The sequence below is a fragment of the Spea bombifrons genome, chromosome 13 (assembly GCF_027358695.1).
Source record: "Spea bombifrons isolate aSpeBom1 chromosome 13, aSpeBom1.2.pri, whole genome shotgun sequence".
NCBI classification, from domain to species: Eukaryota; Metazoa; Chordata; class Amphibia; order Anura; family Pelobatidae; genus Spea; species Spea bombifrons.
In genome coordinates, this window is record NC_071099.1 from 14,629,668 (window position 1) to 14,653,884 (window position 24,217).

The 24,217-nt window shown below is 41.5% G+C and overlaps 1 protein-coding gene across 3 annotated transcripts in view; it reads left to right on the forward strand.

Annotated features, from left to right (window-relative positions):
• The window catches only part of NFATC2 (nuclear factor of activated T cells 2), a 47,592-nt gene that overhangs the window by 17,598 nt on the left and 5,777 nt on the right, over positions 1–24,217 (forward strand). For all 3 annotated transcript variants that reach the window (XM_053452842.1, XM_053452840.1, XM_053452841.1), the window contains exons 4-9: positions 51–253; positions 1,618–1,790; positions 4,506–4,646; positions 12,381–12,436; positions 12,755–12,881; positions 13,271–13,969. In XM_053452842.1, coding sequence (XP_053308817.1) covers positions 51–253; positions 1,618–1,790; positions 4,506–4,646; positions 12,381–12,436; positions 12,755–12,881; positions 13,271–13,969 — 1,399 coding nt within the window. The remainder of the gene's footprint in view (positions 1–50; positions 254–1,617; positions 1,791–4,505; positions 4,647–12,380; positions 12,437–12,754; positions 12,882–13,270; positions 13,970–24,217) is intronic.

The following is a 24,217-nucleotide window of genomic DNA, read 5'->3' on the forward strand; positions in this document are numbered from 1 at the left end:
AATATTGGCTTGAACCATTAATTAAAATCATTCTCTACTTCTGATTACAGCTTCATGGGTACATGGAGAACAAGCCTCTGGGCCTTCAGATCTTCATCGGGACAGCAGACGAACGCATTCTCAAACCGCACGCCTTCTACCAAGTGCACCGTATTACCGGGAAAACAGTAACCACCACCAGCTATGAGAAGATTATTGGGCACACAAAAGTCCTTGAGATACCTTTGGAACCCAAGAACAACATGAGAGCCACGTAAGTAGGAACAGCTTAGAGGATACAGTAGCTACTAAGGTCCACGGTGGCAGATTAGGAGAACAGCATTGGGATTGGCATCTTTACTGTCCACCCCTTTTAAAAACAATGCATGATGGCACCCATACCAGTAGCCCACCACTCGTTTGACCTGGTGTCCACTGAGATCCATCAGGTCTACTGTGCCGTCACTAATCTCTCACCATTAATATCAATCAAGGAGAGGACTGTTACATGTATACCTCTCTTTTGACCCTGTAGTGCCCCCCTCCCTATCACATCTATGCCATTTTTATTAAACATATATATTTTTTTAGGTACTGGGGCTACCAAACGTTGTAAAGGTATCTAATCCGATGTATTTTCTTCTTGATCATCAATGTCCAAAAAAACAAATGTGTTCAGGCATAAATTTGCATTATAGAACACCCTCCCCATGATTATTCACATCGTTCTGAGTTTGCGAGTGCCAAGGCGTGGGTGTATTTTCCCAGAGAAAAGAACAAACCATAAAATTACGGTTAGCGGCAGCACCAGTGGGCTGTATTCCAGTTCATGGGAGGTATTGGCCATTTTCACTTCACACTTCAGTTAACCCCTTTAGATAAACCCAACATAGATCTACCCTTTCCTTTTCCCTTGCTTGTTTTGCATACAATATAATTAGTATAATAAAGCAAAATGAAAATGTTGAACACAGCACTGGTTGCGCAAACCCTTGGCAAAATAATAAAAATCTCTAAATCAAAAGAAAAAAAACAACATCTTTAAGGGTCACTAAACAACCATACATTATAATGATTAAAAAAATATTAATTTGTTGTTTTGATGCCCCCATCTCCTGGAAAAATAGTGCTGAGATACAGGGGTAATATGCTTTAACCCCTTAAGGACAATGGGCGGTCCCTAAACCCATTGAAAACAATGCATTTTGAGCCCGTACATGTACAGGCTTTGTCATTAAGGGGTTAATAGCAACCAAAGGAATGATCCAATCAGCAAGAGCATTCAGTTGGTTTCTATGGTTATAAGACTACTTGTTAAACTTTGCTACAAAATTGCAAAGGGTTTATGTTTGGCTTTAACTCTTTCAGTTCCTCCAATTCCTGAATTCCACAAGAGCCCTTTAAATGTGGACGATATCCTAATATTATTTCTTAAAATCATTCAAATCTGTAAACCATCAATAGAGGAACACAAAAATGACATAACAACGATTCAACAGGGCAGCACATAAGATTGTTCAAAATGATATGATACAGAACTGGAATTGGCGCAGAAATGTTCATTCAACCCATTTATTACAACAACATAGTTAAGGAAGATTAATATTAACCGGGTTTATTTTTTTCCCCCATCTCTAGGATTGACTGCGCTGGAATCCTGAAACTGAAAAATGCCGACATTGAACTGAGAAAAGGAGAAACCGACATCGGGAGGAAGAACACGAGGGTTCGCTTGGTCTTCCGAGTGCACATCCCAGAAGCCAACGGCCGGATTGTGTCTCTGCAGGTGGCTTCCAACCCGATTGAATGCTGTAAGTAGCCGTAAAAATATTTTCTGGCGGTTCTCGCGTCTCCGTGGCACGTGGGCCATTATTTTAGGATTGCCAACAGACTTGGAAACACCAACCAAGTCCAACCAAGTGACAACTGTCACTTAAACTCAGCTGCAGAAACATGATGGGTTTTTTATGCGGGGCGTCGAAGGTTTTTCGGAGGTGGTAACATAGCTTGGCTGATCCAATGTATTGAAAAATGGCCTATACCGGCCTCTGTTGAATAAGGAAATGGCATGAACCAGACCTGACTCAAAAGGAATGACTAGTAAAACAAAATATACAACTACAATTTCCTTAACATGATGAATGCTAAGGATTTGATGTATTTGAACTATGTAAGCGCGAAATGCTCCTGCTTCACTCGCAGTATCGTTAGAACATTCTTAGATCGAACAGATCTGTCATCGTGCCAACACACTATTCTCAGTGCCCGCTTGTTGCTATTAAACAATACACACACCAACTAACATATCCTCAGGCTGATTACCAACAAGGGACTTCCTGAAAGGTTTGTCTTGTTGTCAAGAGGGTGAGATAAGCATCGGCTTGCAAAATAATGGAGGCACGGTCTCTCAGGAAGGCAGCACGGCCTGCCACTCCACCCCAAACCACTATAAGATAAATAAGATCCATTGTAAAAAATATATATACCCTAGTGATACATTGTATCGGGCCAACGTAGGCATGGAGAGAGACATTCAGGACCTCAGAGGACTTTTCTAAGACCTTTGATTCCCAAAAGCCTATGGGTCATAGTTCTGTGCAACAAATGCAGATGGCGGCCGAATGGTTCTCATCTGCCGTCAAATTCTAGTTGGCATTACCCTTGAAATCTTACAGTTTCAGCCCCTTTCATGCTAACTTCCTCGGAGTTGAAGGTGCCTGTGAAAGTGCATGGACTTGCGAATACCCCGGCTGGGTTTATTTACTAAAACATTATGCAAGCTATGACGTCACGCACTTAACTTAAAGCAGCAAAGGCATGTTGAAACCCTAGTCGGAAACACATTCACACCCCCCCCTCCATGTAAAAAGTCCTATTTTCTAGCAATTTTTCAATTGTGACCCCATTAAGTGAAAATCCCCTACATGAAAGAACAAGAAATGTCTTAAAAAAAAAACAAAAACATAACTCTCTGCTGTCTAAATATTAAAGTAAAAAGCTCCCAAAAATACACAAGACTTTAAATCATGTAAAAATGTAAAAGTAACTGCCCCTCAGCGGTCTAAATTCCTGAGTATGTAAGTAACGAACATAAAACACAGAACATAAAAAAATAAACATTTTTAAGCTTCAACTTATTTTTTTGGTGTAATTTCCTTTTAAAATGACAAACAAATGCCAGCCCTAAACGTGTTATATGGAGATCCTTTTTGCTTTATCTGATTTATTCTTCAATGAAGACGGTCAAAATAATTTCTCTATGGGTACGCATGACATAGTTGTTTTACTTGGAAGTTGGCTTGTATGAAATGGATATCCAAACAGCTGCGGAAAGCTGCGCACATCATAAAAAAAAAAAAAACCAAGACAATCTGGCAGCCCCCCCTCCGGATTATTTTTCTCTGAGAAAGCCTTAGCTGGTATTATAAACGATACATTCTTTTTTTTTTTTACTTGTTCCCATAGAAAAACATGGCTCGCCATTGGCTGAAAGACGGTGTAGGATTTCAAATGCGAAGTGTTAAGCTTCCTGCCATATGAGCCATTTAAATATAGTATTTAATAGGGGAGAATGACAGATGTTTTGGCGGGGTCTGCCGAAATATCGGAGCGCTTCAAGGATCGGATCTCCTCCGCGGTTTATGGTTAGATACCCATTTGTGGCAAAAAGACCATTGGCAAAGGCAAATATCTTGCTATGGCTGGTGCGGTTTGCAAACTTAGCAGCTTTTTACAGCTTGAGTGATCTAATGAATTATAGCTTAGACAACAAATCTCTCACCGTGAGTATCGCAAACCAGATGGCTCTGTATTTTAACCGTTTGCATTCCAGCGAGCGTACAGGATAACCCAATGGTGGATGCGTGCAAGTAGTTGTTGGTAACCCAGCTAAAATGTCAGAGGTGTGCCTACTACCCTTCTCAAAAACTATAGAAATGGGTATTTTCATTAAGAGAGAGTCCTTTTCTTTGGGTACACCCAATATTATCTCATAATGTACTCCTCATGGTGTCATCACCGCTCTTGAACACATAAAGTGGGCATTTTCAGCCAAATTTAACATGGAGGGCAATGCTGTTGGGTGCCCCGAATCTCCAAAAGCAATGCTGCCCCAGAAATAGCAAATCTTTCCATGTCAAGGCAGCAGCAGCGTGGTGCCCTCTGTTGGATGGTGGGGTGTATGACTATTCAAGTCACTCTATGCATGGCATACAATTGAGTATTGGAATGCCTACTACAATCTATAGTTTTTATCCATTCTAGAAGAGGCATAAGATATTTCTCTCCTGGGGCCAACCTTCTAAACCCCAAGTTGTAGCCACCATTGTGTTGAGTTAGACCCCTTGGCTTAATACTAGTCCTTTAGACCTCTCATGGTTAGACCTCTCGAGACAACTTTCCTATAGCATTGATTATCGAGAGGAAGAATGTTTGAATTTACTCGATGCAAATGTACAAAAGGCATATTCGGTATGTATTAGACTAAATACAATCATGTTAACATTGGTTTGCATTTATATCTTTAGCCCAAAGATCTGCTCACGAGCTTCCGCTGGTGGAAAGACAAGATATTGATAGCTGCCTGGTGTATGGTGGACAGCAGATGATCCTCAGTGGCCAGAACTTCACAGCAGAGTCCAAAGTAGTCTTCACAGAGAAGACCCCAGGTAAGACGTTTGTGAAACGACCCATAAATGAGATGTTCCACCATCGTATCATGGTCATTAAGTGAGATCTGTGTATTGTGGTCTCTTCTCAATACAACAAAGAACAAGTCTACTGTAAAGATCTTTATATGTGCTGTCCCATGTATGACCGCAGATAACGGGGGTAGTTTATTAAAAATGATTGACACAAAGTAAGGTGGAGAACCACCAGTCCATGACCAACAAAATGAATAGGCAGAGATTTGGATCTCTGGGACGATTTTTTGGTAAAATAGACCTATCTTAGAGATATCACCGTCCAGTACATCAGCAGGTCTGTTATTTTATTCTTTCTTCTGAAGGTTTGGTTACATCAAAACAACACTGAAACATTTGAGAATTGTTTCAGGTTCTATGGCAACGACCGATCAGCGTCTACTTTTGTGTCACATGACAATTAAGTGTTCCCAGCAAAAAAATTATTAAAGAGGCAACGTTTTACTTGAGAAAATAATTACTTCTACGGGAAGTATGGGCACGTAACAGGTGAAATGTATGTTTTTAAAGCTCCATTTGGTTATAAAAGCGTTACATTCAGCACAGAGGCCCAGCAGTACTTTGGACCGAGGAGCTCACTGTTAATCATTAATTCCGATTGTTTTACTTGTAGGGGTCTGCAGTACTCTGCCCCTTAATCCTTTGGATACTGGCACTCACATAGTTAAGGCTAATAGAATTCTTGCCCCGTCAAAAAAAAAAAGGGTATTCTTAACCCTTACCAGGTTGGAGAGGCGAGGAAAGCATTACATTCCAGAATTTAAAATGTTAACTGTGTCTCAGTCTTCGAGGGGTAGGATCCCCTCTCCCGGGGAGACATCTAGCAAGCGAATGACTAACCTGCTGTGATGTCATCGGGATATCCCTAAAAAAAACCAATGAAAAACAGGAAAAAAAAAGCTAAGAGCGCTGATTAAGAAACAGCGGCTGTAGCACAGTTGCCATAGCTGTAACAAACGGAGAGAGACAGGGTGAAATCCAGTGTTTTGGAAGATTTCCCCTCATGACGCAGGGCATTGGAATTTTACAGATGGTAAATCCTCATTAGCACAGACATCCCCCATCGCCGCAGCCTCTTGGCACGCTGCTTGGTATGGGGGCGAAAATGGACGCAAGCCCGTTCTTGATTGTTCTGCTATGGAACATAATTGTTTAAAGAGTATTGTTTTCTTTCATTATTTATTTTTGTAAGGAGGCTCGCTGAACCAAGTAAAGGCGTAGGGAGGGGGGAGGGAGGGATAGCCCCATCACCTGTTTTGAAATGAGTGGGCAGTTTAGCGTTTTTTTGGCGAAGGCAAAGAAATTCCCCTTTCTCCCGCTTAGTCAGAGGCTCCTTATGAGTCACGCTTCTCGGTGGCGTTTCACGGAGTTACTGTGCGGGGCGCGGAGTTCGCAGGGCGCGGGACACACGGAATGTACGGGTAGGGTGTCTGCGGGCCGCTTCCAAGAACGGAGCCCAGCTGCCGTTTATGCAAAGCGAGGAATGCATATCATAACACGGCATCTGCTTCTTGTGCGAGGACGCAGCCTCCGTACCCTTTTCAGATACACCTTCATCACGTACATCTTTATACACGCACTTATATTCCCCGTTCTTTCACCTACCCCCCCAACATTTCACGTGTGTTACAAGAGGTGGAGAGGAGGACGTGTCCGCCCGCCCACCCGCCCGCCCAGCTTACCCAAGTAGCCACCTCTCAATGTTAGCAGCCATGTGAAAGCTACAATGAAGGTCTCTGCTGCAACAGCACAGACCTCTGTTGATTTTCCAGCTCCATGGGCTGGTCAATGGAGAAGAATGGGACCCCTCTGGGATCAGAGGGTCCCTTTACTGGCCCATGGCCCCCACTGCTCCCAAAAGCACGGTAGTAGGGCTGATAACTAGAACAGCAGGACAGTGCCCAAAAATTGAGACTGTCCCATGTAAACAAGGACTGTTGGAAGCTATCCTTTCTGTTTTCTACAAATTTTTACTCTCATTTTCTTAACTCCTTCTTTCTTTCCTTTCTCTCTCTGTCATTCTTCTCCATTCGTCATCTGCCATTCTTTACACTTCTTTTCTCCATATTGTCTTTCATTCACAATCTTTCTTCTCTCTTTGTTCCACTTACAGTCCAGTCCTTGTTCTTGTTCTCTCTTTGTGCTTTCTCTGACCTTTATTTCTTTTACCTTTCTCTATCTGTCCTTCCTCAGGCCCTTCCTTTCCCTATTCTCCACCAGATTTACTCAACTATTGTAACAAAATACAATCCCACGTATAACCGTTGAAAACAAATCTCATCAACCTCTCTTAGTGGCGCCTTCAGCTCACCAGAAGTGGTCCTACTAGAAGGTGTGCCCTTATATTGTTTCAAATGTAGATGTGGACATTTCATAGAAGAAGAGCATGAGGTTCCTTTAACCGCTTCAATGCCACTGACTCTCTAAATGATTAATTAGTTTGGGTTACATAACTGACCTTCTACCACTATGTTTGGATACCACATGTCAGTCTGACCGCTAGGACCGAGGAATGCCAATGATGGCAGAACCACATTGTGTCTTCAGTAAGAGGTAGAATCCACAGTCTGGCCTCGATTTACAAAGGACTTGTGCAATTTATTGGCTTTGGCAAGCATCAGACAGAAGGATCCCACGTTTCGGTCATCTAGGAGAATGGAAACCCCCCTTGTTTAATGCATTCGTTTCAGTTGTTAAAGCTTCTGGCTGAAATAATGTTTAGACGCATCGGCCAACAAGTTTCCTTCAAGTGGAACTAGATATTACTCGACTTTAACATACCAGGGAAGGCATACAACGATGATTAGCCAAACGTTGATCATCCTCTTACTCATGCAGGTAATGCAACCAGCACAGATGGCTCCTCGATAAGGGTAAATTATTAAAACGTCCTGGTAGGTTACCATCATTAGTTGCCATTGCAGCAGAAAAAGAAAATAATTTCTATTGAGTCACAATTCAACTTTATTTTCTCTAGTTCACCTTAAAGCATGCAGGAAATGCTATTTCTTTGGAACAGCATCTTTAGGATCAAAGAGTAAAATTGTGGCTTTTAATACATTCTTGTTAAATACAAGATATTACATTATTATACGGCTTTATTTGCAGCCTTCATTTCTTTTGCGGTTCAATAATTGTATATAAAGGTGAACTGCCAAACCACATACTGTACCCGGCTTTAAATGAATCATTTTTGCACAGAAACGAAGAACCCACACGATCAGATAAGAGCAGAATCAAAGAGAGAGATGGGAGACGGAAAAGAAAACAGGAAAACAAATAAAGTGAAAATTATTTATTACTTATTTGAAGCAAAAAATAACCCATTTGATTTCCTTGGTTCACTGCATGTAATCGGAGGGTTTTACTGGAACTGGACAAGCAACAGCCAATGACGGACAGCATCTCTTGTTATTGGATAGACACAAGGTTCTATTTTAGAATGTTGGAGCTTCGATCCAGACTTTTTTTTCTTAAGGAACATGAATATCATATATTAATTGAGATTAATTTACATCGAATGACCGAAATGATGCACTCCATGTTTTTGGTTGAAAGATGGTTCACCAACCAAATTGTTTGTCTGATACTGAATATTCTCTAACAAAACGCACATTCTGTTTGGTTGAAATGTGGGAGTCCGATTGTTTTGTCAGTGCTTGGGCACAGATTTTAATTTCCTGCAGGGTGCCAGTAAGTCTAAGGAATGGCCTATTTTCAGTAAAGGGATCGTTTGTATCCCTCTGCACATGATAGTCACCCGTTCTGGACTAAATTTAAGCTATTTGCATCCCTCATTCATTTGGCTAACAAGGCCCAGACTGGCCACCTGGTATTTGTTCGTTGGGCGGGTGGACAATAGGGCCAAATACTTCCTGATCGTGCTGCTCCAGAGGCAGGTCAGGTCCTGCAGTGTCCGGCCACACGCCGGGAGACCATAAGAACGGAAGGCATGGCTGCGCTCATCCGGCCGGCTGCCACGTGTACTTTATTGGGAGGGCTTTAACACGCAAGGCATATCTGGGAACTTTCTGGCTCTGGCTACCTGGGTTCCCCGTTGAAGGATATGAAGGTAGGTGGACCTGCTGACATTGGTGGGCAGTCCCGCTGATGTTGCAGGCGGTCCCTCTGACATCAGTGGGCGGTCCCACACGCCTTTGTTGGGGTGAAGTGGGCTGGAGTGGGGTGTGCCACAATGCTGATCCCATGACCCGATGTAGTCCCCCGAGGTCCCGGAGAAGCACAGAGAGTTCCCAGTTATGACAACAAGGCCCCTTGGTCATCCCAGTTGGGCCCTGTTGCCACCTCTGCGCATACAGAGTATGTCGTCACACACCGGAGAATTAAATCGGGAGTGCTGGTAAAGCAGGGCAGAGGTAGAGCTGAGTGCGAGAGCGGGATAGAGTGCCACATTGGTATCACAATCAGTTTGAATGCAATGCAAAGAGCATGCTGCCTGGCAAGGAGCATTATCCGACGCAATGTAGTCTCTGAACCAAAACGAGCCTGTCTCTGTGATTCATAACGCGCAGCAATGGGCAGTTTTACTAAGAAAACACTTTCACACCAAAAATAGGACTTGGATTTGAACACGTGGCGATCGCAAGACCTCTCGAAACAGCCCTGTCTCTAAAAAAAAATAATTCAAACCCTGCTTTGAAAGAGGCAAGCTTTTCGAAAGTAACCATGTCAGGAAGAGGACCCGTACTCAGGAAAGCAGATAAGGTGTAAAAACGCTCAGCAGCTTGTGGTTGAAACAGCAAATGTTGGTATCCCGCACTGGATTAACGAGCCTGTAACACTTTGACTAAGCACAAAGCTCCCTGCAACTGTAACAAATTGCATCTAGGCGAGCTTTGGAGAACATTTTTTAAAGGTTTTCTTATATTTCAGATTTTTTTTGTTAATTCTTTACTTTTTTAAGTAGAGTCCATTAATTAATTGGGTGAAGCTAGCACTAAATTATATGCCATGAGGGCTATTTTATATGCAGCTTGGGTTTATTTGTTTATAGTTGGACAAATGTGCCTGATTTTCCGAGAGACCTTTGTGCAGAAGAGGTGACGCGTGCACAGCGATGCTTTACTGCTGCTGAAAAATGCAGAGGGAAGTACCAGCCTCGTATAGGACTATAGCATTACAGCAAGTGCCATAAAGCAAACTGGTGAGGGAGACAAAACATAGGAAGCGCACCATCTGATTTCATGTATCACAACATGTTATATAAGTGAGGCTTACACATGGATTAGCATTGCAACATCATTGTCGATGCTGGGGGCTAACCATTTGTATATGAAACCAATTGTGTATATTTTAAACAATGTTCGAATTCTCAGAATTTAGGTTTTCATGCTACTTTGCTTCAGCTTCATACAGTAGCATTTGGTTTCCCATGTTGGTAGCTCAATAGCTAAAGGTAGCTCAATAGCTGTCCTAAATCTGTCATTTAACTCAACGGTGCTCAACTATTTTGCAATAGTAAAATAGTAAATATTTTGATGCCACCTTCAGGAAATCGAGTTTTCCTGAAGGGTGCATCATAATATTTACAGGAAGTCCTGGTCATGTGAGAAGCTTTGGTAGGCTCATAGTATGGTAGCTCTGATGTGTTGGCTTAGGCTTTACATATGTTGTCAATTTGTCTGCTCCAGATCTCATGGCTCTTGGCTACAAAGTACAAAAGGACATGAATCTTTTTTTTATCCGTAGTACATTTACTATCAGAGCTCGGGATCTTGGACAACTCCAAGCCCTACCCTATGGTTATGGCCACCACATGTTCCCCAGTCCATGCCTGGCACGTGAAAGTTAAATAAACAATTACATTTGGGTGTTCAAAGCCATTGGTTCAGATAAAAGAAAGTTGCCTCGGACATTTGACATCAAACATCAGCCTGAGGTGGACAATCGCTGATCCCGAACCTTTTTCCTCCTTTTGAGAGATTGTCTCATGCTGGTATTAAACCAACATTGGTGTTTGTGTGGGTTGAATTCTTGGACAGGGTTACAGCTCCTTGTGGCTTCAGTAATATTACCCTCTCCAGAAAACCATACAGTTTATCCACCCTATAAAGGCAGGTCTTACGGGGCACATTCTCTCAAGATTTTTAAACACTACCTATGAAGTTCTAGCAACCCAGCCAATTTCCGCCATACTAAAACTGCAAAACGTTGTGTGATTTGAAGGCAACTGCCCCGTTTCCATGTTTTGCCCCATTGGGGGTAATCAGTACACATTGTACAACCCTTGGATCTGCGGACTTAGAATCCCTCTCCCATCTTTCTAAACCCTGATTGTTCACAAAAGTTCTTTATTGTCCGTTCCAAATTGAGACCGTAACGAAACACGAGCTGCTGATCACAGGAAGGATTCTCTCCCTGCAATGAATATAACTCTTTTTTTTTTTTCAACGCAAGCCATTTTAATTTAAAATCTGTGAAGTTATGCCAGGAGAAGACTACATGAAACAAAAATACAACAGAGCGCGCATCTAAACACGAATGTCACTCTGTGTTATATAGATTAATCCTGCGATAAATGCCTGCATATGTACAAGGGGAAAAAAAAGGGCTTATATGAGTCGAACGTCGAAGATTTAATTAAGCTTTTGCGTGTTTAAAAAAACGAGAAGACAAAATTAAGGTATTGCGCAACCGTGAGATTTATTCGGAAAACAGGCACTTTTAATTTAAATAAATTACTTTACAAAGTATGGTCACCTACTGAGCTCTCGGCGTCATTAAACGTATTTAGTAAAACTAGTAACTTAGAAATTTGATGGCAGATCGGCCCCATTCGGCCCCCGTCTGGTCGCCCGTTTCTCCTCCTGTAAAGACTCAAACCTTAACCCCTTAAGGACAATGGGCGGTCCCAAAACCCATTGGGAACAATGCATTTTGAGCCCCTACATGTACGGGCTTTGTCATTAAGGGGTTAATCAGTCGTTGGTCTTGTGTTAGATTCAGGAGCCATATGCCTATCTATTCTATACACAATTTAACGTATTAACGTTAACAACAAATTCAGTTTTGATGACAGCGTTGAAAGGCTTGGACTATGGCAAGTTGGAACAAAGGGGAAACAATGAAAAGTATAAACAATGGAATTAATATATCCTCAGGGTCCGAGCCGTAGACTGCTGGATTCATTTTGTACGAACAAGAGAAGTGTGAAGTATTATCTGAAAATAGCCTTGTCTTAAATTAGTCCAGATTAGAACATGCCGGAATTTCTTTAACCCCTTAAGGACAATGGGCGGGTCCTAAACCCATTGAAAACAATGCATTTTGAGCCCGTACATGTACGGGCTTTGTCATTAAGGGGTTAAAAAACGGTTCGTTTTTTAACCCCTTAATGACAAAGCCCGTACATGTACGGGCTCAAAATGCATTGTTTTCAATGGGTTTAGGACCCGCCCATTGTGAAAAACGAATTATGTGTTACTGTCGGGTTTGTACAGTCTTCCATCAAAATATCCGAATATACTTTAAGTAATTTGGTCAAAAAAAGAATAGATTAAGGACAATTGCAACACAATGGAATTGGGCGGCCAATGTCATGTTTATAATATTTAATGATTAAAAAAGACAATTTTCTTTAAAACAAAGGTATTTGTTTTCTATATCCACAAATTTGATGACTCCGTGATTGGGTCCTAAAATGATAATCGTAATCAATGTATTTTTGTGTGTTTTTAGATGGGCAACAAATTTGGGAGATGGACGCAACAGTGGATAAAGATAAGAGCCAACCGGTAAGAAAAAGAATTATTTTTTTTTTCGTAGTACATTTTAGTGTAAATTCTACACATAGTATGATGTATACCAAGTATACAAACTGCAACATAAGGGGACCCGGAGACATTTTTCGATCTTGAGGTTATGACATCATAGAGATGAGGGTCTTTGGGGCCTCGATAAAATGTATCCAAAGTCACGATCTCAGACCAAAGTATATAGCATACAAAGCGTGCAAAGTTCTTTAATAGGGATAGTGCTGATACTACAGGAATACGTGTGCAGTTCCATTAACCTCAGGGTCACCGTAAATCATTATATTTTTCTTATTTCAGAACATGCTTTTTGTAGAAGTCCCTGAATATCGGAACAGACACATCAATGCTCCAGTGAAAGTCAATTTCTACGTCATCAACGGCAAAAGAAAGCGCAGTCAGACCCAGCACTTCACGTACCATCCAGGTAAGTGAATAACGATTTATTGGATATGTTTATCGGTTACAATTAGAATATCAATATAACCATATAAGAACAGCGCCAGTTTCTATTGGTTAATACATATTATGAATGCGACTCTTGTTTGGTGGCAACTTGTGGCACCCAAGTGGTTAAATAGTGTGTTAAAATGTTAACCGAAACAAAATTTTGGGACGCGGGAAAGAGGAAAGAAGTGTGAAGAACACGAGCACACATGGGTGAGTGTGGATGGGAGAGGGGCTATGATTAATGCACCATGAAGGTGGATCTAGTTTGGTTGATGGGGACTGTAGTTCCTCAACAGATTCAATACAATACGAGAAGAAAAAATAGTCTGCGTTATTCGTTTATTGGTCGATTTGTTTATATTTCAGTGCCATCTATTAAAACCGAGCCAGTTGATGAATATAATCAGCCGATCCTGGGAAATAATGTACACGGTGGTCTTGCGACAGTGTCACCAAGTTACTATTCCCAGCATTCGTTGGGCAACGAGTCTCCATCTTGCTTGATCACCAACTTGGTTTCATGTCAACACGTGCGTACAAATCTGCCCCCAGAGTCCCCAGAGTCCAGATATCACCAGCAGAATTCCCCAGCAAATCTTTACCAAAGGAGCAAAAGCCTGAGTCCAACTCAGTTAGGGTACCGTCAACCACCCCTTATGGCCCCACAAATCTCCGTTCCAGATTCTCACAGATCCGTTCTTGTCCACGCTGGATCTCCCATCCAATCTTCCACCGTTCTCCATTCTCCAGCCAATCCACAGCCATCCCCCGTAATCCATTATTCACCAACCAACCATCAGATGAGGTGTGGCAGTCATCAGGATTTCCAGCACATAATGTGCTCCGATCATTTCGCATCAAGCCCCACGCGAGCAAGTCAACCACTGGTCAGCCAAGCACAGAGAATAAGCCCAGGTCCATACCCAACCGTCATACAACAACAACAACCAAACAGCCACAGAGCATCAAAAAACGGACCTCCTGGATCAGAACAAAAGGAAATCTTACCAACTGGAGTCACCGTTAAACAAGAACAGAATCTGGATCAGGCCTATCTGGACGATGGTAAGGGACAGACACTTTATGTTCAATGAATTGGTTAATGTAGTCTTGTCTGTGTTTAACGAAAGAGAATTGCCGCTACGCATATTTCTGTAGGGTTCAGGTAACTTTAAGAAATATATGTACCACAGCTAACTACAATTGATTTACCCCTGCCCCCCCCCAAAGTTTGATTATGGTATATGAATCGAATGTGGCCAATAACGGTTTAGAATATTATGTACACCAATTATAAGGCATAAAGAAAAATATCTATATATTTATTTCTTAAATATTTTCCATGTACCTGAAAATAATATTTTTTTTTGTGAATTCCAAATGGAATTCTCAGAGAAGGAAAATTATTTTACAGGCGCCAAATGTATTCCCATTCTACAAAGCTACAGGATATGGTGTTTTTTTTTAGAAAATAATAATAATAATTATAGAATCAAATAATAATAATAATAATGTGTTACAAAAGGGGTATAATCACCAAACTATGAGCTTGAAAGTGAATTGCGATGGGGTGGGGTGGGGTGGGGTTTTTTGATTCTGCCCACCAATTTAACAACGCATTATGAAGAGCCAGTGTTGATGAGTTTCTCACCTTATTGGAAGAAGAGCTGAGCTGGCCCTTCATAATGTATAGTTCAACCTATGGCAGGTCCACCTCAGCCCTTTGAACTATTCACATCATTTCTGTTAGAAATCATTCTGTGCATAAGCGTCAGTGTTCTGGATACATTTTTAGAGAGATTCAAAATTAAGTATATGATGCAACCCGTAAATGAAGTCAATCCCACTCTGAATCAGAGGTAACACAAAACATCTGGGCCTTCCCCCTCTCCTCATATCTGTACCGTTACCGATCTAAACACCTGTGTCTCAGAATATGTCATTCCACACGTGTGACTCAATGACGTGCCGTTACACATCAGTACACTACATCTATAGAGCGCCAGCAGATTCTGAAACCTAGGGGACCATTTTTCTCATAAAAAAACCTGATAATGAATAATTCCATAACTCATTAGCAGCAGATGTCACTAATGGCAGCATCAAAGGATCCATTGGCGCACCAAGAAGTCTTTGGAGGCCTCCTAGCATCTAAGGGTCCCCTGTGCTCCAAAGGGACTTCATGGTCCTGCATTACCCCTCTGTGATGAATAGTTCCGCCACAGTCGGAGGTATAGCCGTCAGATGATCTACAACAAATATCTAAATACACCGTATCTAGTCCTGGTAGCCCATCTAGCCCTTGTAGACAATTGTGGGAACATCTAAACAATCGGTTCCTTGGGGCAACGTGAACCGTCTTGTTGGGTCAACTCATTCCCAAGTTCTACAAAGCTTCAGTCTCCAAACCTATCCCAGCACTAAGACCCTACGGCGCTAATTTCCGCTGCAGTTCCACTTCTCCCCTGTGTCGAATAAATTCACGTGCCTTGGGTGTCCTCTTGGAACGTACGCTGCACACCACCGAATTGTTGCGGGAATGTTAATAACACAAGCTCTTGTAAAACAGATCAGGACATAAATGGCTGCGGGGCAACTCATTGCCAGTTTTGTACAGTAACAGTGGGGCATTGATTAATAAACAGTATTTTTTTTTTCTTGGCTGCCACCAGCCTTTAGGCGAAACTGTAACTTCAGACGGCAGAGTAGAATATGCACACATCCGAGTTTACGGTAATCCTGTTTAAACACGGTATCCAGCTGGGACTTCAATTTCCTCATGCTAATTGAGTATGTCAACCCCCTAGTTGCTGGAGGGGACACGTTAAAAAAAAAAAAATACAAAATATAAAAAAAAAATCTTTTTGTAAATGTGAATTCCTTTCAACTTATCAAAGCAAGACCGGGTATTGATTATTTCAGAAAAATTATTAGCAGTCAAAATATATAAAATAGTAAAAAAAAAAATATATATAAAGGCGCAGCTAGAATAATATTTATAATTTAAACACCAAAATTAAATGGAAAAGTTTTGAGCGTAAACAGTAAATATTCTGTATCAAAGTATAATTAAGATGTATTAAAAAAAATAATAATGTTCCAAATTTATTTAAGATTTATTTCATGAAAATATAATTTTTTATATTTTTTAAAATTCGTACATTTCAGGAATTTGACAAAATATTATATTTTTTAATGAAATAAAAGGCCTATTAAAAGTTAACTACCAAAATCCTTCTTGCCCTCTCTCTCTCTCTCTCTCTAAAAATGGGGAGTCCGTGCCAAACGCAGAATGAAAGTTCTTTGGGGTCTGTTGCCCCGAGATGTTATTTTCACTAAAACAGACTCGATTCCGCCAATGCAGAGCCATAGAAAGAGAGAGTTAAATCAAGAAAGAGTCATCCGGTGGCCGCCAGTCATTTTTTTTTTTACATTCCATTGCATTAAATGTTCTTTTTTTGTAAGAACAACAACAACCAAAAAAAAAATTTGATAAAAAGAGCCGTTGTATACTCATGGAATTGTCTTCAGGAGCCCAAAGCTGTTTGGCGTAGCCACAGACTAAGACACAAGACAGACATTTTTGTTTAAACCCCTTTGTACTTTTTCATTTCATAGACTGAGAGGACTTTTTATCAAATGTACTTTTTTTTAGGAATATATTGAATATTGATGTATTTATATATATAGACATCTTTACGGTTAATCCGCAGAATGGATACCGTCTATGGCCGCAGCGGTGTATTTACTCAGCGACCTCAGCTGCCGTCGGCATCCTGAATGCATTAAAAGGCATTGCATTCAGTTTATGGAGGTCTGATGAGGTGGCACAGCCTCCATAGCGTACGTAGGCAAGTTGGAGAGGTCAAAGATGTCCCCTGTAACCAGCCCACTGTCCAGAGGGACATCAGGGGCCTTGATCGCTGAATAGGACGATCTGCCCCTCGGTTTTGTAGCAGGGGGCTTGTGTACGTCACTTTGATCCCTGGCAGGAGCCTGAGTTCATCAGGTTCCATAGGCAGTAGCTTGGCCGTGATCTGGGGATTTGGCCTGCCCCTGTGTGGCTAGCTCTGCATCCTTAACCCAGAAACCTGAGGTAGATTGAGGGCTCCGGGGGGGGATCAGCATCTGGGGCGACCTACAGAAAGCAAATGTTGCATAACCACTGAACTTTAAACCCACAAATGTCACTGGATGCTTAGAAATAATACGAACCAGACCCAACTTGGACGTGTTTGAAATAAATGTATTCACGACTAATCAGAAACACTGTGGTTGGCACGGGGCTCGTTATTCGGTATCGTGGACTATTTTTGGTTTAAACGCTGCAATCAGACCAGGCATTTCCTGCCGAGACAGCCCACCAAGAACCGCTTCTTCTACGGTTTCAGTCTAACCAGCCATCTTTAAAGCGGCAGTCATGTTTTTTAAATTATTTTATTATAAAGAAACATAGACACCTCTATTAACTCTTTTCATGTTGTAAACGACAGTACCCATGATCCTTTGCCAGCTTATTGCCAGTATAGGTTAGATAACCCTTACTATTCTGCATGTCTCACTTTCCATAACATTTTCATGAAATTCAACATTCCCAAAACCAACTTTAATACAAGCTTTCGGATATTTTTGGAATAGCCTGAACACGGCTTGGCGTTTTATTCTTTTTCAAATATGTCTGCTATGAAATTTCTGTTTTTTAGCGTTTTTTTGGGTACTAGTCAAACCCCAAGATAGGTCCGTGCCACCGATGGAAAATGTATGCTCTACAGTGCTAACAGAGAAAATTAAGAAATATTTCCTTACCGTAATAACAAATCTTAAAGGAAAATCTGTGTGTAAAACCGAAAAAAGAATTCCATGTTTTTGGCCAAAATGCTGCTCTTTGGATTCTTCTTCTTGGGAAGACAGGGTTCAGGAGTTATAAATCCCTGTTTTCCGGTGGTCTGGTAATTTCCTTTTTGTGGTACATGGGACTGTGATGTCATACCATACGTGGCAGATATTTAAAACAAGAAGTGGTTGAGGATTTTTGGGCAAAAATTGCGATATTGTCATGGGTCAGGAGTTAAGAGTCCTTAGCGGCCTCAAGGGCGCTAGTTGATGACGTGAGTCTTCGTAGGGTCTGGCTTGGAGGAGTAACATTTCAAGGACATCACTGCGTCAAATCTGACCCCATCTAGTCACCCATTTCTCCTGCTGTAAAGACTTAACCCTTAATCGGTCGTTGGCCTCATTCTAGATTGAGGAGCCATGTGTCGATCCCATGTTTAATTCCCCTTACTCTTACTGAGAAGAAAAATGGAATTAAAACCATTAATTAACAGTTTTATCACATTTGAGTGTTTAATAGATATGTGTAGATTCTGCGTGGTTCTTCCTTTTACCCAAACAGGTGAAGGTAGAGTGATGGACGCGTGATGGTCTCCTCTGGGAAGCTTCGTTATAGGTTTAAAAAAGCTTTGTAAATGTAACATGTCTGTGAGAGGACACATTAAGCGGTTTTTAGTCCTATTTGTGAATAATCTCAATTACCTAAAATGCAGTGTTGAAAATGAATGGTAGTGAAAGGCGTCCATGAAACGAGCGCACTTATCTTCCAAGGTATCCTGAGGTTAGTTACTAAGAGACACGCACGTTCATTAAGAAAGGCATTAATAGCTCAGAACCCTGTCCTCTTCCAATGGATGACACGGAATATTGCGTTTCGCTACTTAGGAAGGAAGGAAGTGACAGCCTCTCGACTTTGTTAAATACGGGTGTTCTTTAAGCTTCAAGTTGTTTATAATACTGTCACAAAATGATGTATGCTGTACTTTCTGGAATACAATGCTCTAGAAGGAAACGAAATACCTTAAAACAGGGTTACAAATACCAGGATTGACGGTTTAAATGTTTTAAAGTTTGATACCTAAATTTCAGGGGGAGGGCCGGCATCTTGTGGCCAGGGGGGGGCGCATATCATGCTGAGTGCCTACCCCCCCATAAAACGAACACACACAACACTAACACACATACTCACTCTAACACCCTGCACACTTTCTCACACCCACACAGACACTCACTCTAACACACATACTCGCTCCAACACACATACTCGCTCCAACACACATACTCCCTCTAACACACATACTCGCTCTAAAACACATACTCGATCTAAGACATATACTCCCTCTAACACACATACTCGCTCCAACACACATACTCGCTCCAACACACATACTCGCTCCAACACACATACTCGATCTAAGACATATACTCGCTCTAACACACATACTCCCAACACACATACTCGATCTAAGACATATACTCCCTCTAACACACATACTCGCTCTAAAACACATACTCGATCTAAGACATATACTCCCTCTAACACACATACTCCCTCTAACACACATACTCGCTCTAACACACATACTCGCTCTAACACACATACTCCCTCTAACACACATGCTCGCTCTAACACACATGCTCGCTCTAACACACATGCTCGCTCTAACACACATGCTCGCTCTAACACACACACTTAGCTTGCGCAGATCCTGTCTTCAGAGCAGTTTATGATACGAGGCGATGCGCTACTGCCACGAACAAACAGGCTCTATTTGGAAAATTAGGACCAGTCCTGGGGCAATTGCCTCCTAGACCAACCTGGCCCTGAGTACCTCTTCTCCCCCAAAAAAAGGAGTTTACTGTTTTCACTCTTCTTTTCTACTTGACATTCTGCCATCAACGCAGGGCAGACACACTGTAAGTGTGGACTATTCTATGTCATATCTATACCGCCCAATACTCATAGTCTGCTGTAATGGTAAAACCTAAGGAATAAGAAACATCTTATAATAAAATTATATAATTATAAAATAATACAATTAAACCCATAACAATGCCTAAACTGAGAGCTTTTCGTACTTGTTTATTTTAATAAGATGTTATTTAGAATAATTTTCCAGCAAGAGTCCCAGAATTCAGACCACAAACCTGAGTCATTTCAGTATAATTATATACAAAGATTGCAAAAAATAAAAAGAAAGTGGCATTTTGTACTGATCTAGTTGCCTGTTGTTCCTGCTTTAATGACTCAAACCTTAGTCTTAAGATTCAGGAGCCGAATGCCTATCCCATTCATGTTTAATAGCCTCACTGTATTACCCTCTACCACTTCTGCTGGGAGGTTGTTCCATTTATCTACCACCCTCTCTCTAAAGTATTATATTGCACACACTCAAGAATTGTAATATATACGACAGCCAGCTTGCCATCCCGTAATAAACACATATTACTTGATACTTCTCAAAGATCTTGAGCGGTAAATATGACAGCGATCCTGGTTTGCTGTGGCAGAAGAAACTTTATCCAGGGAGTCCCCCCATCCGTGGCACCCACTCAAAAATGCGTTGGCACCTTGACAATCCAGGAAATGAATTGTCTTTGCAAAACAGTGTGCTCTGCAGCGCCTGGATATATCGAATTTGTTATGATAGCAAAACAAATTCTATGGAAACCATTGTGAAAGTGTGAGGCTCTCTGTTTGGGAGGGTTGGGGAAAGCCGTTTCGGGATTGTTGAATTTGGCAGCCTCTACCTCTTGGAAGAGCAAAGGCTTTAATTTGGGGGGGGGGGCAAAGAATGGGGAGGGAGTCCATGGAGAGATTTTTTTTTCTTCATTTTCCATACCAGAAATCATGCCAACCTGGCACAAAATCATCTTCTTTCCAGCAGTTCCATTCCAAACATGTTGGGTCTCCTAAAGATAGTCTTCCCAGTGGCTACAGAAGGTGGAAAAAATGAACCATCCACGGATTAGGACACACATACAATAAAAAGAAAATCACAGGGGCTGAGTAACCGGGTTTCCTTTTATAAACAGCTGCGAACAACGTTCTAAACGGTGCGTTGAGTTCACCAGCTCAACCCCGTGAGTTTATTAGCTACTGGAAAACTACTCCAAGGTTTAGACTTTTCCTTAAGCATTTGGATCTAAGATGGCTTCTACAGCAACCCCTTGGATATTGAAGGGGTTAATCTAAAAAAGTGAATAAAAACATAGAAATAGAATGCTAATATTATTTTTTTTATTTTTATTTTAACCCATCTTATGTTATTGGATGGTTAGTTTGAAGAGGTCTTCTGCATTAAGTCCCCATTCAAAATCAAGGTCAACATTCGAAATGCGGAGGTTTCCTTGGGTGTTCCCCAGCTTAGCTCCTTAAAACTTGGTGAAATATCTAAAATACACCCAAAGTGTCCTTGGATTTGTATTATTTGTTGATCTCCGCGCATTCTCCTCTGACACTGCGTTGTTGAAACTTGCTCTCAAATCCATGAGATGCATAGACGAGGGAGGCAGTCTGTGTTGGCACGCCGTAATATTTATGATTAGCATAGGTGAGGTTAAGTTGTGTGCTGCGTATTAAACACATATTGCCTAAGGGTGCTCATAAAAACTAAAATAAAAATGCCAGCTTATTTAAGATGCTTCACATTCAGGTCCCCAAAGGCATTTACAGAAAAGGTATAAAAGTGGTAGGTCTTTCCTTTTCCTTGTTGTCGTTCCCTCCTTTTTTCAGCCTTCCCCCCTTTCTACCCCTGAATTTTCCATGTTCTTCATCACAACCTTTTCGGTCTCTACCGCCCCGCCACTCACACTGTCCTCATCACACTTTTTAATCATTCTCTTCTCTCTATTTTCCACCCTAAAATCCTTGCTGTTCTCCTCCTTTCCCCAAATGTCTCCACTGTGGCATTTTCTGTACACTTCTCTTTCCTATCACGGTTGGTCTTCTCTCTCCTCTTCCCTACCTCCACTCTCGTATTATTGTTGCCCTCCTTTTTTGGAACATCATTTATATACTTCAAGAAGAAATTAAAACATCTGTGCAGACAGTCATTCCATTTCATTCTCAATCCGCCGCACCTGCTTGGAAATCACATATCCAAACTCAGAAGGTACATCCTTCCTCCCCAGTGCTGAACTCCTGCAGTTTGCCCTCGTCGTTCCTCATTCTTTCATCACCTTCATGCTGTAGGGTGGACACTTTGACCAGAGGAACCCTCGGCGGCCTGATAACGCTGCAGCTACCTGTTATGCCTTTTTTCCTCTTGAAAACAGGATATGTAGATGACGTGTAGCCAAGCAGAACATAGGATTCCTCACGGTGCTCTGCCGAACCTTAAAACCTTACAGCTGTTACAACTATTATGGAGCATGAGAAAAACAACAACGTTTTTCTAAAAGGACACATAATACTAGGGAATGGATCATGGTTTTTCCATGGAGGAAAATGCCAGCTTTCTGAGAACAGAAAGAGATTTATAGAGAACCGTGTCTGGGTTGGCTTCCTTTGGCCCAACTCCCCATACCCTTCCCTAAAAAGTTATTAAAGGTAGAATGCAGATGAACAACATTGTTGTTCATCTGCAGAAGAAGAACATTGTTGCGAAGGGTTGTCCTTAATCAAGCTTACCTGTCTACTGCAGTGGCCCTAAAAAATGTACCTTAGGCATGTTATAATTCTGTAGATTTCTACACTTGGTCTACCCTCGATACACATTCCTTTACTTTCTGCATGGGTGCTGGTGCTTCCCCCAAAATTCTTGCACCAGCCCACTTGCGGAGAAAGAATGTGAGGTATGTGACCCCATGGTGAAGGCCCGGTTGCACACACAACATGCAGGCAGCTGAAAGAAGCCTCTGGGATGGTAAAGGAATGAGCGAGGAAGAGATAGGGTAAGAGAGGGAGGCAAGGAGGTAAAGAGTGAGGGACAGGATAAGCAAGTTAGGGAGGGAGTGTGTATGTATGTTGGAGTGTAAGTGTAAGTTATTAGTACGAGTGTGTAGATGTATGTAATGTGTCAGTATGTATATGTGTTAGCATGAATGAGCATGTATAAGCGTGTTAGAGTGAGTTTGTAAGTGTGTGTTAGAAGGAGTGTACGTTAGCATGAGTGTATATGTTTATGTGTTATAACTGGTTAGTAAATAATGACACAAATGCTATGACATGCTTTTCACTGCCTGCTTGCAATTGCTGGCAGTGTCTTTAAAACTATAATGTCCCTCTATAGATCGATTCAACGTGAGTTTTTTTTGTAGTCGGGTTTGAAAACAGTATATAGTTTTTTTTTTCTTTGAAAAGAGAAGAGAAGGTACATTCGGTTTTATTGTAAATCACACTTTCCCCACTCACCGGTCGATGAGGTTCATTATGGCAAGCCATTAGTGTGGGCAACGCTTTCTACTTATCAGATCTCTAGATAGGAAATGCTAAAAAAGACTGGAAAAAAAAGCTTTTAGACCCAGCTACAGAACAGGAAATCACAAATGAGCGTAGATGTGCAAACCATCAAAGTATTTACAGAGTCAACTGACGACTACAGCACATGATGAACCGTAGCGTCTGATCGCCGTGTTCAGGGACATTCCACTTAGCGAGCCTTTAATGCACGTATACACATATTATATATATATATAATTATAGAACATAGAGTTAGATGGCTAATAAGAACCATTTGGCCAATCAAGTCTGCCGGTTTTTACACCTTGGACGGCCGTGTAACGCATTGTGTAGACAAGCTGCGCAGCCCATTGGCTAATTCCAGACACCCAACCAAATACAATGTATCTATCCTAATGGGTGCACATGTCATTTGGGATGGTTCAGCCAGTGGTGGACCAGAAGGTCAACATTTCAGTCTCCTATTGGCTACATGTGCCCCCCCCCCACCTGCCATGTTTTTTCTGTGTGTGTCAGTTGTCCCGATTTGGATGGCTGGGAAATTGGGAGGAACGCTGCACGGACTTAACGGGACATTAGAGCTTTTTAATATTTTACATTTTTTTTTATACTTACTCAACACACAGAACGTCAGCTGAATTTTATTAACAGGATTCCTTTTTTGTCACAAAAAATAATTTTAGGGCAAAATATGAGAAATCCAGTCGGGAATAAGTCCCATCAACTCCATCGCTATACCTTCTTTCCCGTTCAGTCTTTTACAGACGGAGGGAAGCAAACGGTCATCAAATAACCGGATTAAGTCTTCTCGACATCTTGCTAGGCAGCCCTAATAAAACCAGAAAGATAGTCCGTAATAATGCACGGCTTTTATTTCACCAGTGATTACAGAAACCACTTATCCAGAGAGAGAGGTCATCGCAACGCGACCTTTAATACCTCCCTTCCCGTTATCTTTTTTAAATGTACTTTACGTTGGAGATACGGCGCTCTCTAAGTGCCAGCTCAGCCTAAACGGAACCTGCTCTTTTCCCAACAGTTTTACAGAACAGTGAACGTAGATTCAGCCGCTAATA